This window comes from Mesoplodon densirostris, chromosome 19, assembly GCF_025265405.1.
Source record: "Mesoplodon densirostris isolate mMesDen1 chromosome 19, mMesDen1 primary haplotype, whole genome shotgun sequence".
Taxonomy (NCBI): Eukaryota; Metazoa; Chordata; class Mammalia; order Artiodactyla; family Ziphiidae; genus Mesoplodon; species Mesoplodon densirostris.
In genome coordinates, this window is record NC_082679.1 from 42058403 (window position 1) to 42076454 (window position 18052).

The window sequence follows — 18052 nt, forward strand, 5'->3', positions numbered from 1 at the left end:
AGGGGGAATAAAGAGTTTCTTAACAGGGGCCAGGCAGTTTTGAAGAAAGCAGCAACTGTGGGGTTTTATGAAGGGTCCTGTAGACCAACTCCACAGCTTCCTAACCATAAAATTATTGTATGCAAATTACATAATTTCTTTCCCCTCAGTACTGTAAACCTTAAAATGGTACTGATATTCTTTCCTTAAATGTTGAAATAGATTCAATGAATCATTGAACAGTGTACCTAGTTTACAATGGATTAATTTTAGTCTGACTTCTTTTCCCTCTTCCTTTCATGCCACAATGAAAAAGGGATGAAATGTGATTGTGAATGAAATTTGGGAATTCTCAGTCCTCACCCCATTTTGAAACCAAAAAATTCAGTTATAAATCTCCTAGAGTTCATAAAGTTCATCTCCATTTTTAACATGAGCTGTACATATACAGATTCTATCCAGCAATCTTCACCATAAATGAAGGTATGCTATACCCATTTTATAGACCAGGACTCTGAGGTTTAGATAGTCTAAGTAATTTTCTGAAAGTCATTCTGTCCTTTGGCAGCAGCACTGAGTATCTGGGATTCCTGACACGAAAGCCTATTCTCGTGAATTTAAAGGACATTGTGAAGGTCTTGATGAATGTCATGAAGAAGTTACTATCAATTTAAACACCCTACAGGTTGATTTCATTCCTACAACTTCCTTAGTTCTCACACAAACCTTCCCACCAGGAATTATTATCCTAATCTCACACTATAAGAAACACTAGCGCAATGTCTTTGCTTGTGCATTCTGGAGTCAGACAGCTTGGGTTTGACTCTGGCTTTGCATTTATCAGTTAAGTGCCTTGGGCAAGTTGCTTAACCCCTATGTGCTTCAGTTTTATCATCTGTAAAATGGAGAAAATAACAGTACTAGCCTAAGTGAAGTCTAATGATTTTTTGAATATGCATAATTGATAAGCTAGGAATTGTGGTGAGTCTTTCTAAGCTTCATCTCATTTAGCTATTATCATATTCGTTTTTATCATATACTATTTTTATTATGTGCTATTTTATCATGTACTATTTCTTTTCTTATGGTGAGGAAAATCAACAGCCTCCTTTGGCAAATGAGAATACTTCACCCCATAAAGCTGGCTTAGAGGGCCTCATATCCACGTCTTTTTGTCCCCAGAACTCGTGTTCTAAGCACTTTGAAATCTCTTCTCAGAACAAACTTCCAAACTATGCTGGACCAATAGAGGAAGCAAGGAGGTGGACATACCTATTCGTGTTGTCTTTTTCCCTTTATTATGTCACATGCAAGTGTTATATCCATCATTCCAACCTCTCTGCCAGAACAGCTAATTTATACACCATTCATTCAGATCAGATGCAAGCCAGGGATGGAATTACTGCATATGTGCCCTTGGAAACTCTAATGAAAGAGCCTAGCTTTCTTCACCTATGAATATAAGAACTCAAGGCAGGTACAAGCAGCAATTCTCTGTATGCTCCTAACCTCCTGCAGGGACCAGACTTGTCTGCAAAGCAGTTTGTTTTTAAAGCAGTTTACAATGGAAGAGTCTGCTCCTTTTTCAAGTGCTTCCTTTTTCATGCTGTTGGCGGACCACTGAACAGTTGGAGGAAATGAAATGTGCATGCTTTCTGGGAGACCTCCAAATGCAGCAATCCTGAGGTCTGAAGGTAGCTGTTAGCATCCCCTCGTGGCTCGGGTTTCTGCAGAATGATCCCACTGAGATGACAGTGGAGATGTGAAGATTTGAACAGCGTGAGTTCCCTTCTGCGCTCTCCCAAGCTAGGGAATACTCTGTACTGAGGGACCTCAGGTTGATTGACAGAGAAAATGCAACTCAGTTAAAAAGAGCATTTTCCCTCTTCCTGCCTTTTAGTGGATGGGCCACCCTTAACATCAATTCAAATGGTCCTTATCATCTTCAAAGTAAAGTTTTCAAAGGTGTAAGAAATCTTAAACCTATTTTATGCCTAAATATTTCTCAGCCAAAGTTCTGCAGTGCGTTTGGGGCAGTGGGTAGGGGGAAGAAGAGGGGGGGTTTGAGTGGGCAGGAGAACTACCGTCTGTGAGCTTATGTTTACTTCTAATTCCAAGTATTGCCTCTTTCACCCCCAAGCCATGCACTTCAAATGTCTGCAATATGTAACAGCCTAAGTATAGAACCCAAGGGGTGAGAAACATAAGTGATGGGGAGACAGGGTAGAGGGAGCTTCACTGAAACATAGATTGGCAGTTTGTTTCAAAATGTAGAGGTGTGGTCCTCCACTTCATTTGACAGTTTAAGAAACCGGCATCTTCTCTGTTACCCAAAACAAGATTTCATAATGAAATACTAAGGGCTTTAGAATCAAAATGATTGGAATTTCAATATTAGCTCTTCTGTGACCTTGGAAACCTTCACATGACTCAACTTAAATTTCTACATATATAAAATGGAGCAGGGAATACCACCTTTTCAGGATTGTCATAAAGCTAAAATGAGATAAGATGTATAAAGTACCTGGTCCATAAGAGGCATGCAATTAACATTAGCCAAACTGTACCCCAAGCTCCATTTTCTCCCTTGAATCCTCCCCGTACCCCCAGCACACAGACTTGGAATTCTGCTTCCACCATTTAATTAGCATTTATTAGCTTTGTGATTTAGGACAACAACTTAACCTCAACCTCACTGAGCCCTAGATACTATAGCTCTAAAATGAGGATAACAATATCTCCTCATGGATTTTTGTGGGGGAACAAACAAGGCAAGAAAAGTGAAGCCATTGCTTTGTAAGCCAAGAAGCAATACATACTATGTTTTTATTATCATTGTAGATTTTGTTTTGCTTCAATAATGATAATAATAGACAGCACTTTGGTACAGAGAAAACATGTGTTGAGTCCTTCTAAAGATTTTTATAAACATAAATCACAAAAAGTTCTATGAAAATGGCTTTACTAATTTTTTTTTAGATAAAGACTGAGTTTTAGATAGTTTAACTAACTTTCCCATGGTCACATCACTAACACATGTTACAGATGAGATACAACAATCCAACCATGATCTGAAAGCCACTAATCTAGACTGCCTTCCACTTTCTAGGAACTTGAATTCATGTTAGTTAGCCAGTTAAACTATGGCTGTCTATGTCTGTATTCTTTTTTTTTTTTTTTTGCTGTACGCGGGCCTCTCACTGCTGTGGCCTCTCCCATTGCGGAGCACAGGCTCCGGACACACAGGCTCCGCGGCCATGGCTCGCGGGCCCAGCCGCTCCGCGGCATGTGGGATCTTCCGGGATCGGGGCACGAACCTGCGTCCCCTGCATCGGCAGGCGGACTCTCAACCACTGCGCCACCAGGGAAGCCCTATGTCTGTATTCTTACTGCCATTCCACTAAAGTTGACATTCTTTGGGATGTATAGGAGCAAGAAAGTATTCTGGACATTTGTTGAATAATGGATCATAGGGGATTTATACTGGCATTGTGGCAGTACAATATCCATAGTCTAAAGATGATCAAGTTACCTGGGTCAAGAGGGTCTCTGAAGTAGCTAACTTTTGGAGGCATTATTGAGAAGGAGATATAAAGATAGATTCTAAAGGTTAATAGTGCTTCTCCCTCTTGTCTTGAACGTTGGATTTTTTATTGACCCTTGTTACAATTTTGTCACTACTGACTTTCTGAAACCTTGGAATTACTTGGCACAGTGGTGGAAGTTATAGACCTCCCCACCCCCCACTAAAGGAGTTTTCTCACCCATAGAGATGACCCTAAAATGGTCTGTCTCATCTATATAAGCTCTCCTATTTCACATGAGCAACATGAGGTTTGAAAGAATGCCATTTTCATCAATATGCATGATACGATCTTCAGAGTTTGGTCAGTGTTTGCAGGAATGGGAATTGTGAAATATTTATGCACCTTTGATAAGCACACACACCTTTACAGTTGCTATCGATTAAACGTTTGAAATAAATCTCTCAGCTTGCTGGTCTTTTCACTTGGCTTATTTTTTTTCCTCTGCCAAGTAACATGTCCATTAACAGGACCATATGCTGATTCTAAGATCACTGTCCAATCTAAGAAAACATAGAGATAGAATGGACATATCTGTATAGCTCATATTTGGAATCTCTGGGATTTTTTTTTTTTTCTAACAGGGATAGTTTATTATAGGTGAGTGACTCCTATAAGGCTGATTGCAGCATACAAAATCACTGTAAGAGGGCTTCCCTGGTGGCGCAGTAGTTGAGAGTCCACCTGCCGATGCAGGGCACACGGGTTCGTGCCCCGGTCTGGGAAGATCCCACATGCCGCGGAGCGGCTGGGCCCGTGAGCCATGGCCACTGAGCCTGTGTGTCCGGAGCCTGTGCTCCACAATGGGAGAGGCCACAGCAGTGAGAGGCCCGCGTTCCAAAAAAAAAAAAAAAAAAAAAATCACTGTAAGAATTACCTCCTTCTTTTCTTAAGTTATAGCCTTCACCAGTAATTTTTCAAAATCTCCCTGGGTCTCTCTCCAACCTCATTTTTAGTCATTGATTCCTGCATGCCCCCTCACAATAGAGTTTGGTACTGCCAATGAGGTTGTAGTTCCCTTATATATATATATATATATATATATATGGCTGTCTAATCAAGCTGTTTCCTTTGTCTTGAATGATCCCTTCAAGGGACTTCCTTTGTACTTTCACTTACCTGGGTAAGTCATGCACCTTTTTTTTTTTTTTTTTTTTTTGGTGTGCGGGCCTCTCACTGTTGTGGCCTCTCCCGTTGCGGAGCACAGGCTCCGGACGTGCAGGCTCAGCGACCATGGCTCACGGGCCCAGCCGTTCCACAGCATGTGGGATCTTCCCAGACCGGGGCATGAACCCGTGTCCCGTGCATCGGCAGGTGGACTCTCAACCACTGCGCCACCAGGGAAGCCCAGTCATGCACCTTTGATAAGTACACTTACCTTAAGAATCAGCCCAGGTTTACTGCTTTCAGAGTTGACTATCAGAGCTCCTTCTCTGTGTTCTAGTCACACCCTGTGTTTGTCCCTCGCGTTGTCTTGGTTATTTGTTTTCTAATTTCAAAGCCTCTAATAAGGCAAAGGGCCATATTCATTTTTAGGATGCCTGGGCCATTGCTGAACCGAACTTCTCTATCTGCATTATCAGACAATGTAATTGGCCATGTATACATTATGCATCTGCAGAATCTTGTTTTCTTTCCCAGTTTTGTTCTCTTGGATTGAAGCACCACTCAGTTTTTACTTTCTCCATCTGGCAATTCCTATAAGACTCAGCTCAGGCATCTCTTTCTCCTAGAAATCCTCATTTTCCCCCTTTCCCACCCCAGTCTTATTGAGATCCCTTTGTCTCAGATCTTGTTTGCCCTCTGAAAACCTTAGACTTAAGACAAGCAAACCAGTGTTTACTAGATAAGAACTCCAATAGCATTGCTAAGGATATGGATCAGGACATTGATCTCTATATCCTCATATTTGTCACAATACCTGCTCTTGATAAGCCACATGAACTCAGTTGACATGTGTTAAATGTATATGAATGGATGAGTAAGAGGAAAACTGTATGAAAGATAGCTTCTGCAGTACTCAGTCATAACACTCTTTGAAAACTTGCTGAATAAGAGTAAAAATGCACAACTTGTATACATTTTAACTATTCAATCAACATTTCATGATCACCTGGATCACCTTCTTAACTACCTTGCCAAACACTGACAGTTATTGGATATTTTTTCCATGTAGATAAAGTGGTGTTCGGGGAAGCACATTGTTATTCACTTGGAAATTGTTAATATGTAGCAAAATCAGTGATTTTTTTATAATAGGAATGCAGATGGAGCCTAGAGGTTAAGTGACCATATAATTTATCATTGAAATACTTTGGAAACAGAAGAGGTCATTATTAACAACTAAAATATTGGAACAATTGGCATAAACCTGAATCGACCAGGCAAACTGCGATGAAAGTTTACACTATCTAGAGAGAAAACACAATGTTTTTATGACTGTCCTTCTGCTGACATGAAGTTCAGTGTCCAAAGGCAATGTGATGGATAATCCTATGAAGATCCTATCATCAGAGGTTTTTACCTAGGTGTCTGAGGTACCTATGAACCTGACTGTTAGGTATTTCTCTTAGTTACTCACTCTTGCTATGCATCATTACTGTAGTTTGATAGATTCCTTCCTGCAGAACTATATGTATAAAAGAATGTCTAGGGACTTCCCTGGTGGCGCAGTGGTTAAGAATCTGCCTGCCAACGCAGGGGACACGGGTTCGATCCCTGGTCCAGGAAGATCCCACATGCCGCGGAGCAACTAAGCCCGTGAGCCACAACTATTGAGCCTGCACTCTAGAGCCTGCGAACCACAACTGCTGAGCCCTCGTGCCACAACTACTGAAGCCCGTGCTCCTCAACAAGAGAAGCCACCTCAATAAGATGCCCGCGTGCCGCAACAAAGAGTAGCCCCCACTCTCTGTGACTAGAGAAAGCCCGCGTGCAGCAAGGAAGACCCAATGCAGCCAAAAATAAAAAATAATTTTTAAAAAAAAGGGCTTCCCTGGTGGTGCAGTGGTTAAGAACCTGCCTGCCGATGCAGGGGACATGGGTTCGTGCCCTGGTCCGGGAAGATCCCACGTGCCGTGGAGCAACTAAGCCCATGTGCCACAACTACTGAGCCCGCGAGCCACAACTACTGAAGCCCGCGTGCCTAGAGCCTGTGCTCTGAAACAAGAGAAGCCACCCAATTAGAAGCCCGCACACCGCAACGAAGCCAAAAAGAAAAAGCCAACTGATAAAGAAATAGGTACCTTAAAAAGGAGTTATGGTAACAAAAATCTAAAACACATAGCATTGGCTTTGGGACCAGATAGGTGCAGAGGCTGAAAAAGAAGTCAGGAGAGTTTTAGGAAATGCTGAAAAAGCAGCAAGAAAACTATTAGGTTCTTAGTGGAATCTATTAAAGCCATGAGGAAAATGCTATAGCAAACTGGTAGTCAACCAGTTATACTGTGGTCAATCAAGTTGTATAGTAAACAAAAGTTTATAAAATATCGATAGTGGGGCCTCCCTGGTGGCGCAAGTGGTTGGGAGTCCGCCTGCCGATGCAGGGGATACGGGTTTGTGCCCCGGTCTGGGAGGATCCCATATGCCGCGGAGCGGCTGGGCCCGTGAGCCATGGCCGCTGGGCCTGCGCGTCCGGAGCCTGTGCGTCCGGAGCCTGTGCTCCGCAGCGGGGGAGGCCACAACAGTGAGAGGCCTGCATACCGCAAAAAAAATAAAATAAAAAAAAATAAAATAAAATAAAATAAAATATCGATAGTAACAGAAAAGTTTTTTTTTAATCCCCTAATTAATTTATAGACTTTGGTTAAGAAATCTTCCAGACAAAATGTTAGAAGTGTCAATTGGTTTCTTTTAGTGAAATATGATACAGTACAGGAAAAGAAATATAAGCTAAAACAAAATAATAATAACAAAAAATAAATATTCTGTAAGCATTATTTAATGCAATTTTGTATAGAAGGCTTACTGGGTTGGACAATAAAACTGTTTCTTAATTACTGTCTCTCAAACAGTAGAAGAGTTTCAGAGTATAAAGTGACCTAGAATAGAAGTCAGCAAACTATGATGATGGACCAAATCCAGCCTGCCACCTGTTTTTCTAAATAGATTTATTGGAACACAGACATGCCTATAGTTTATGTATTGTTTATTTGCTGGTTTCTCGCTAGAAAGACAGAATCAAGTACATGTGACAGAGGGCATAAGACCCACAAAGCCTTTTCTATCCCTTTATAGAAAAAGTTTGGCAACCCCTCTCATGGGGTAAAGATCAAATAGAGGGTGAGACTGCCCTCTGTTAAGACGTCTAAAAGATTTAAGATGGTACCTCACAGACCAACTTGACTAGAATTTTAAAAAAATCTTTAGGGCAGTGTCTTAAAGTAGACTGATATACTGAAAGAAATAGACATTTCTCAAAAAGAATAATAGATATGGCTTTTGGAGACATGGACTGGACTCATAGGAAACCTACAAAGTATTAAAAGATAATTTTATGATAAATTAGGAGTTTGGCATTAAAATATACACACTACTATTAACAGATAACTAACAAGGACCTACTATATAGCACAGGAAACTATACTCAATATCTTATAATAACCTATAATGGAAGATAATGTAAAACATATATATATATGTTTTATATATATTCAGTTTTATATATATATATATATATATATATATATATATATATATAACTGAATCACTTTACTGTACACCTGAAACTAACACAACATTGTAAATCAACTATATTTCAATAAAAAAATTTTAAAAGACGATTTTACAGCTGAAAGCATCATCAACATGGATAAAATTGACTTAACAGTTGTAATTAAAAAAGAAGTCTCAGACACCCAGCAGATGAGAAAGATACTGAGCTGAAAATATGCAGTACTTCTCGTAGAAAACAAAGGATTTATCAAGGGATGATCCAGGAACCCAGAGGCAGAGTCAAGAGCATTGGTGAACAATGAACAAGGCATCATGTACATAGAGTAGAACCTGGCTCATTCCCCACCTTTGGAGTAAGAGGATATCTGGCAACAGGTAACCAGGTGGATTTTAGAGTAGCTATGGACCAGTGACTTCTATCTATCTCACATTCCTCCCCTATCTAAATAGTATCTCCAGTCCAGTTATCCTTTTCAAGTTTAACCAGATATGTTAGGTATATGGGGGTACAGATAATGTGTCTTTTCAGTTCATAGTCTCCTGATTGAGAGAAGCTGAAACAAGAATTTCATTTGAATTCAGACCTGTTACAGAGCATGATTAGCTGATGCTACAATTGTAAGAGGTTTTTGGGAGTCCTGGGATAGGAGAGGGCACATATCGAATGTGAGAAGAATATAAAGGATTTTTGGATAGAAGGCAGACAGTAGTAGACAACAGAAAATGGCCACAGGATGTCTACTGCTTTTTCTATCAGAGAGTGGCGACTCTTTTCCCTCTCCCCTAATGTGGGCTGCCCTTGTGACTTGCTTTGACCAAAAGAATGTGCTGAAAGCGACAGGGTATATAAGTCCCCAAGCCCGGGAATCAAGTGAACCTTAAAAATCTGCTCCCCATCTGGGAAAGTGTCTACCACCTGAGTCCAGGTTAACCTTCTAGAAGTGGAGAAACCACATGGAATGAGGTTCCAGATGTCCTAGCCAAAGCCCCAGGCAGGCGAGTGAACCACGGTGAGAATAGCTGAGGCCAGCTCAGGCCAGAAGAGATACAAAGCTATAAGCGCAGCAGCACAACTTGCTAATGCACAAAACTGGGATTAAATTAAATGGTTGCTGCTTTATGGCATCACAGGGTCACCTTATGAGGAGGCTTTCAACTTGGCAACACTCAGTTATATGATTCATACACAAAGTTCTGAAGCAAACTGTTTTAACCTGCATCTTGGATTCACCAGTTCATGTTTAATTGACTTTGGCTAAAGTACTTAACCTCCTCCTGCCCCTGCCTCTTCATCTGCAAAATGGAGATACCCTCCCTAAGAAATTCTAGACGCTCAGAAGTTGTTGTTGTTGTCGTCGTTATTATTATTATCATGAGTTATGTGTAAGCTAGCCTTCACTGAGTGTCAGAGTTAGACCCCGAGATACCAGGGGAAGCCTGGAGATTCTCTGCCACAAAGAAGAAAAAGAGGTAAATGAGGTATGATGCAAAAAAGCAAAACTAACCACCTCCGTTTTATAAATGTTTCCAGAAATCTTTCTGGTTGCGTGTTCTAGCTGAATAATAACAGTAGCTACTATATGCGGGGCATCTTCTACATGCCAGGCACTTTACATACATTATCTCTAATTCTTACAATTATAGTGCTTAGCAGTCAATAAATGATAGCTATTTTTTTTTTTTTCTTTTTGCGGTATGCGGGCCTCTCACTGTCGTGGCCTCTCCCGTTGCGGAGCACAGGCTCCGGATGCGCAGGCCCAGCGGCCATGGCTCACGGGCCCAGCCGCTCTGCGGCATATGGGATCCTCCCAGACCGGGGCACGAACCCGTATCCCCTGCATCGGCAGGCGGACTCTCAACCACTGCGCCACCAGGGAGGCCCAATGATAGCTATTATTATGCATCACACTCTGTGGTAAATGCTTTACATCATTATCACATTTAATCCTTAAAATCACTTCTATGATAGGCATTATTAACCCAACCTCACAAAGAAAGCAACAAAAGCATGCAGACCTTAAATAATGAACCCAGACACACAGAGTTAGTAAATGGCAGACCAAGGATTTCTGTTTGGATCTATTATAATCTAAAACCTACTTTCTTTTTACCAGTACTACTCTGTATCTTGGCAGATGGAAATCCTAGATAGTGAGAGTTCTTTGTCAGGTACATATAAACACCGACAATGGATTATTTTTAACTTTGTTCTCAGACGTGCCTTTCTGGAAGCAAAGGGAAACATAGAAGAAGCTGTCCACACTCCTTAGTGACTTCTACCAAGAGCAATATTGACTTTCCAATGTCTTTCCCTGGCATGATTCATAACATCAAATGCATCCACCCCCGGAAGGAGCCTTTTGCATCACTGGTTTTCAGGTTATCTCTTGGGTTCTGTCATGTTGGGAGTGATGGGGCGGTGGAATGGACAGGGTCTCTGGTCCTGTCTTTCACCTGTTTCAGTCACAGAAACTTCACATCTATGTGTTTTATATAATTACGGTACCTTGAGAAGAATAGCTTAAAAAAGGATTCCTCTATTAAAAAAAACAATCAAACAAGCAAAGTCAAGTAATTCTGCTTTATGCAGTTCCGCATAGTATAGATGAGACCACTGGGCCCTGAGAGGGGAAACCATTTTCCAAAGGCCTTCAAAGATAGAGCTGTGGTAGACGTAGAACAAGAGATCAGAAATTCTGCCTTTTTTTCCTTATAGGACGTGCTGTGAAGCTGTTAGTAGGTGAAATTCCCAATAATCAATCTTTGGTGTGCACAAAGGTTCTGTTTAGTGTCCCTTAAGCCCAAAAGAGTTAGCTGGATATTTAAATAATGTATTACCATGGCCTGTATTGAGGATGGGATGATGGATGAAACCAATTCTAGATTCATCAGAATTTTACTTGGGATACCTTTGGACCAGGTCATGGCCGTGTTTAGGCCAGTTCATTTAAATAGTGACCTCTGGGATTAGAGGCATTGCTAAAACATTAGACAGAATGAACTTGCAGACGCTGTCCTGAGCATCATAGAACGTTTAGCAGCATCTCTGACGTTTTCCCACTAGATGCTAGTAACATTCCACCCCTGTCTCAGTTGTGACATGTCCAGACATTGCCAAATATCTCCTAGACTACAAAACCACATTCAGTTGTGAACTACTCATTTGATGTAGGCACTAAAATAATTTATTTGATTATCACTTTTTAGCAGTATCCAAAAGAAAACTAAATTCACAATCCAAATCAATAAACAATATTGCACTTCTCATAGAAAGCAAAAACAGAACATGAGTCAAGACTAATGCAGCTTTTAGAGTGTTTGGTTTTGTTTTTTAACTGAGTTATAGTAACTGAGTTGTGCAGGCACTGAAGTGTTTGTGGATGTTTCAGAATGACCTGCTTTTCATGAACATCAAATTTTTGATCTATCTGCAGTAAGAAATGGATTGATAGATGCTATCAAATTTGATCTGAGATCCTGGATATAAAAAGAAGTTTTCTTGCTATAAAATTTTAGCTGCGTGTCACTTACATTATATTATGTCACATCTCACATGACATATTGCAACGTAATGCAATGTAAGTCACATAATAGACAACTGCAATTCATAACTTTCTGAACAGGGAGAGTCATTCTTTAGAGAGAAGCTTCCCAAGGGAAGGGAAGGAATCCCTCTGCTGAGGTCACTCATAGCACTGATACTGCTGGCCTATTTGTGACTTATCTTCTCATCCTGTCTGTACTATTTATTTTTCCAACTTACCTTCCTTTTAAAACGGACCTTCCTTCACATCTTCTGATTGTGATGGAGCTGTCAATCAAGTGGCTTGTCCCCAGTGGAAGGTGGGGACTTACCCAGGCTGAACCAACAGGGATCTCAGGGCTGCTACTAGCCTAAGGTTGCATTTGTGTGAATTAAAATATGTATTCATCTTTTTGAAGTTACAGCCTCACAGAGTTCAAGGGCTTGGTGATGAGATGGTACCTTTCTAAAAATGAGACAAAGGAGACTGTGCTGGGATCATAGCTTCTCAAGAGGAGTGTGTGCTGGTTTTCAGTTGTCATTCCTCCCAGGGCTGAGGGCCTTGCACGGGGAACAACTGTAGCCCTGAGAACATTTCATCTCCATAAATACAGAGAATGGCTTTTGAGTCACATGCTCATCTCCTAGGTCAAACAGGGACCCCATTGTTTTAAACCAGGAGTTGATATGAAACCTGGCATGGAGAAGATCTCTCATTTACAAACACCAAGCTGTGAGATCTGTATAGGTCCACCTTGTCTGCAAGCTTTCTTTCCCACTCTCTGGAGAGAATGTACAGGGAAGGCAATATAGCACAGAGAAGGAAAGCAGAGGAATAGTGCTAGGGAAAGACAGGGACCTGTAACATCTTCGGGGCACCTGGATCTGGTCATGATAGAAGCCGTTTTAAACTCTGGACTTTTTGTTATTTGGGCCAGTTTACATTTATTATTTAGGTAATTTGAGTGGGCTTTTCTGTCACCTGTAAGCAAATAAGTTTTTAATAAGCATATGCACTCTCTCCATCTAGTTTTTTGGTTTTTTTTTTCTGTTTAAGAGAAGTGGTGTAAGCTCTTCACAAGCTCTTCTGTGTGAAGCTACATTAAATGCATACATTCATTCAACAGTTTCTTTTTTTTTTTTTTTTTTTGTGGTACGCGAGCCTCTCACTGCTGTGGCCTCTCCCATTGCGGAGCACAGGCTCTGGACGTGCAGGCTCAGCGGCCATGGCTCACGGGCCCAGCTGCTCTGCGGCATGTGGGATCTTCCCGGACCAGGGCACGAACCCATGTCCCCTGCATCGGCAGGCGGACTCTCAACCACTGCGCCACCAGGGAAGCCCCAGTTTCTTACATTTTTAAAATGCAGCCACCATCTATTGATCTTCCCTTTGAGCCCATGCAATATACTCTAAGGTCACATAGTTCGTTTTTTAAACTCCTTGTAACACTGTAAGTAATGCCTGGATGTACTCATCTTAAGAGGAGACTCGGCTGAGAAATGCAATACTTACAAAGTTCAGCTAACAAGCGATGCAGCCCATAGACAGAACCCAGTCTGGGAGATGGCTTTCCTACCTTGTGTGACTGTCTCTGTCATTGCTCACTTTCATCATTGTTGCTTCTGAGAGTACTTTATGTATTAGAAGCCCAAGGAAGTCACAAATTTGTCAGATCAAGGATAATAGAATCACAGCTGGAACAGCCCATGCTTCCCCTCTTTCTTCCAATTTTCTCTGCATCATAACTTTTTCCCTTCTAAGCCCTCTAAGAAAACAAACTGTATATGCTGTATATCAAGAGGCTCAGACCCTCACATTGTAATGTGAATGGTCTTGCTTCTATAAGCCCAGCATCCAATGGACTTAAAAAAGTGGAGCTCGCAGGGACCCAGGGAATTGACTAGTAAATCATGGACTCTACCTGCTTAATCTCCACAGTCTGGTTTTGGCCTTGGTTTCCTAAGTTTCCCCGAATCTCCTAACAAAACTGACTGATGACTTTCCTGACATCTTATTTTGTTCTTTTCATCTTTGCCCTCCTATGGAGCCATAGGTACCCATGGAACAAGCACTGTGGCTGGGTGCTACTCTTAAGAAGGAGAGTCACAGGTGGGAACATCTACATCCCTACTAGTGACAAGTTTTTTTACGTTTTGGAAATTCCTGCTGCCGTATCATCTGCACTAATTTGACCCTTCTTATCCCTTTTTGGGATCAGCTTATTGAGACCTAGGATGCATTTCAGGGAAGATTTTATATAGCTAGTTTAACCCCTTAATTTCCATTCCTACCTGCTTCCTTCTTTCCTCTTGTAAGGTCCCACCAACTTTGCTACTTGGTCCACCTGAATTATGGTACTAAAAACCCCACTACTCTCCTGTTCTCTACCACCTGCTCATTCTCATCACCCTTCTGAGGAGGAAAGGCCCTGATGAGAGAAACTTTATGATGCTAAAACTCCATGTTCTATACTTACAAACAAGACCCAGCACATACTCCAGTAACGTATTTCCAGGAGAATCTTGCACAGCCAAGATTTGGATTTTAAATTCTCATTTTACAATTCCAACATTGGAAATTGTGCTTTGAGAGAAATAAGTAATTCCTTGTTAATGGTGCTTTGCTTATTTTGAAAGACATTGTATTAAGGGATTAAGCAAGTGAGTAATATAATAAAAACGATGACTGCCTTTAGAAATGTGCTTCTTTATAGCTTTTACTTATAGAATTTGCTTATACTCTTTATACCCAGCATTATTTTTGTACTTGGGTTCTTGTTCTTTTCCTCCAGTTCTTTTTAGACGCTAATGTGCTTTTCTTCAGGTTTATTAATCAGAATACCATATTGATTGCAATATCTGTGAAATATAGGTGTGTATTATAGTTGAGGGCACATTGTATTTAATTGTCAGCTTTTTAGTGGAACATTATTTTTCTTAGCTGGGTATACGTTAATGATACATCTCATTAACAGTATATTATATTTGGTGACATTGAAGTTTTAAGGCATCAGATTAGAGTTTAGGCTTTCAATCAGAAAAAGGCAAAGATAGTGTGTTGGCCTGATACGGTTTCAGGCCATTATGATTGGCTTATCTCCTTGCAAATGATTCACTAGACTATATTGAGGTATAGGTCCAATGCCCTAGTTTAAGTCCCTACTTTGTTCTATATGAACATAATAACCCTAGAAATATCCAAGGAAGAAAAGATACTAATCTGGGTACCGGTCAAGTATTTATGTGCCCCTAACTTTAGATCATGTAAATGTCACATCCTATTACTAAAAAGTATGTAAAAACTGTTTATGTGGAATTGAAGTACTACAAAAGTCCCATTTCCAAAAAATAAAAAATAGTAAATATTTCTAAATGCTTTTTCTTTCCATTTAATGCATTTTAGACTCTTGGTATTTAAAAAAAGTTGAAATGATTTATCTGTGTTCTCCTTGTCCTAATGCACTGTGTACATATTTGAGTGGTTATGTATGATCATTGAATAGGATAATGCAGCAAGATCTTTCACCTTTTTAATTAGACAGTCCTTCCAGATTTTGGCAACATGTTGACTATCAGTCAGTTTTTGTGGCTTTCATTTTTTTATATTTTTTATATCATTTTCTATACCTATATAGAAAGATATCTTTCTATATCTTCACTAAATTTAGGGTGGAAAGTTGTGCAAGACTGAACCAGGTCTTTTAGCCTGATACAAGAGTCATTGTTCTCTTCCTAAGCATAGGAAACAAATGCTTTACTCTGTTTCTTAATAACTCAGTATCATTGTAATGAATTTCAAAGATCATTGTGAGGATCAGACACACACAGTCTAGAATCACACTTGGCATGTAGTAGATGCTCACTAAGCAGTAGGCATAATAATTTTTTGGTAGGCCTGCAATATCTACAGTAAATAATTTGTTTTAGTATTATTTTTTGATGCTTCCAGGTTTTCTGTAACTAATACTGTGACATCTTCTCTGATGTTTAGCTATTGATTTCTAACGTTCTATAGTTTGAAAAAAGAAAGCACAAGTGTTTGAAAATTATAAATGAAATATCAACAGTTTTACTGAGCAAATGTTCTGGAAGTATAGTGTAAGGCATTGAAAGGCAGCAGGTGCTACTGGTGAGAATGTAGCTTTAGAAGCTTGGTAGCAAGCTGCATTCTGTACCTGGCAGGTCAGTCAGTGAGCATATCTGCGCTTCAATTTCCTCATCTGTAAAATGGCAATAACAATACTCACCTTGAACATATATAGTAATAGATAGATAGATATTATGTAAATTATCTGAATTAATAGGTGCTCAATAAATTTTAGCTATTTTTTTTGCAATTTGATATATAACCCATGCAGAGTAAGAAAGTACAGATTTGTCTTAAAATAACCACAGGACTTTAAAAAAATATCCTAAACAGAGATGTAAGCATACTCTCTTATCTTTATAATCATTTTTTATATTTCTCAATGAAAGTTATTTTGTAAGCAATTCTGTTTTCATGGTATGTAATGTTAGATTATTCCTTGAAAAAAAAGTTCTTACAAAATTAAACATCCATTTTAGAATAAATATTTTAGAAAGACAGAAAAGTTATAACAGGATTAATATAGCAGTATAGGTTTTCTTCTTGTTTCTTGCCTACCCAGTCAAAATGTGAATTTTATATAATTACCTGCGTACATTTTACTTCTCTTTCTTTAGGCAAAAAAGATAATGAATTCTAGATAATTGTCTCTTAACCATTCTAAAACTTTCTTTATTGAACTTTAGCCTACCAACATTCATAACAAAGGCAAGTTTTATGTCAACTCACAATATGTTTCAGAATATGGCCAAAGTTATTTTTTATTTTTAAGATTTAAAACTGTGCACTAAGAAATTTTAACTATATCTATTACTGATCTACATAATGTGTAGATCACAATGTTTATATCGATTTACTTCCTAGGGCCATTAGTAAACTTTGTGTGCATGCATGAGTGTGTGTGGAAAAACCTCTTCAAAGTGTGAGACACATTTTTTATCCTATGAAAAGCATCAAGAATAGATGCAGATATACTCAAAATATGAAGAACTACTTCACTAATTTATTTTTGGGAATCAAGCAAACTCTTATGATCATAGAGTTTATGAATCTCCACAAAATGTCTCACTGCATTTTTCTTTTAAAAACGTTTTTGGTCATGCCCTATTTCTCCTGTAAGTAAACTATTCATATGTTTGATCATTCTTTCTTAACTTCGACAGGCACCTCTACCCAAAACTGTGTTCTTATCTCTGCAAAAGTTAGTTCAAACTCTACCTTTTTGAGAGATTTTTCTGTAAATCAAAACTGAATCCAATAATTAAATACCTTTATAAAACTTCTAACTTTCCTTGTCTCCAGCCTTAGAAGATAAATAAGACTTACCAATTCTGAAATATTGGAACCATGTATCATACATTATTGAGTTATTTTGATGTAGGGGAATAATTTAACTCTATAACATGTCCAGAAACCTGCTCAATGGGTTATATAAAACCTATAATATTGTAGAAGCATATCTTTTAATAATACTATCCAGTATTTTAATGTGGATGAGATTTGGTACAATAATTTCTAATGTAAAGATCACTTTCATTTGCATTATTTCTTTTGAAGGTTGATAAAGACAAAATACGTAGAGTATCTAAGTTCAGGTACTGCCCTTGGCATTTATCCTACATTCTTTCATTTTGCTCATCCCAGCAATTTTGTTTTGACATAGTTAAACACGGTCTGTTACAGAAAGTTAAAATCCTTGTCCAAAGTCACATCTTCGTTAATTGGTGGATGTGGGACTTGTCTGATTTCAAAGTTTGTACTATTTCTCCTAATACCATGGGTTTGCACGCTCAGTATGTTAGAATAGATGAGTCCTTAGCTCCCAGCCCTAACCTATTCATTTTGTGTGAGAGGAAACTGAAATCCAGGGAGAAGTATATCACAGTGTGACCTTGATGAAACTAGCAATGCCTGTCTGGCCAGATGAAAGCAGGAAACTCAGAGAAGGATGACTGTGTGCAGCACACCAGGCACCGTATCACCCTTTTTTTCAGACTGATTTAAGATGAACAGCCTTCAGAAGTCTGAGAATAATATACTCAAGCAATAGAGGGAGGAAATTCTAGTAGGCAATCTACTAGGATGAAAGCAAAGGCAATGAGTAACCCAAAGAGGTCCAAGGGCAACAATTACTATCTTCCTCTACGAAGTGCATCAGCACATTCATTCTGGTGGCAGCTTAGGGAACAGAACAGGCAACAGATA

The 18052-nt window shown here is 39.5% G+C and overlaps 1 protein-coding gene across 3 annotated transcripts in view; it reads right to left on the reverse strand.

Moving 5' to 3' along the window:
- The window catches only part of CDH8 (cadherin 8), a 358644-nt gene that overhangs the window by 25832 nt on the left and 314760 nt on the right, over positions 1 to 18052 (reverse strand). The window contains exons 10-12 of one of the 3 annotated variants that reach the window (XM_060083246.1): positions 10518 to 10543; positions 4769 to 4786; positions 3224 to 3226 (exon numbers count right to left, since the gene is read on the reverse strand). The exons of the other annotated variants lie outside the window; for them this stretch is intronic. Of the exons in view, the coding sequence (XP_059939229.1) occupies positions 3224 to 3226; positions 4769 to 4786; positions 10518 to 10543 (47 nt within the window). The remainder of the gene's footprint in view (positions 1 to 3223; positions 3227 to 4768; positions 4787 to 10517; positions 10544 to 18052) is intronic. 3 annotated transcript variants of the gene reach the window in all.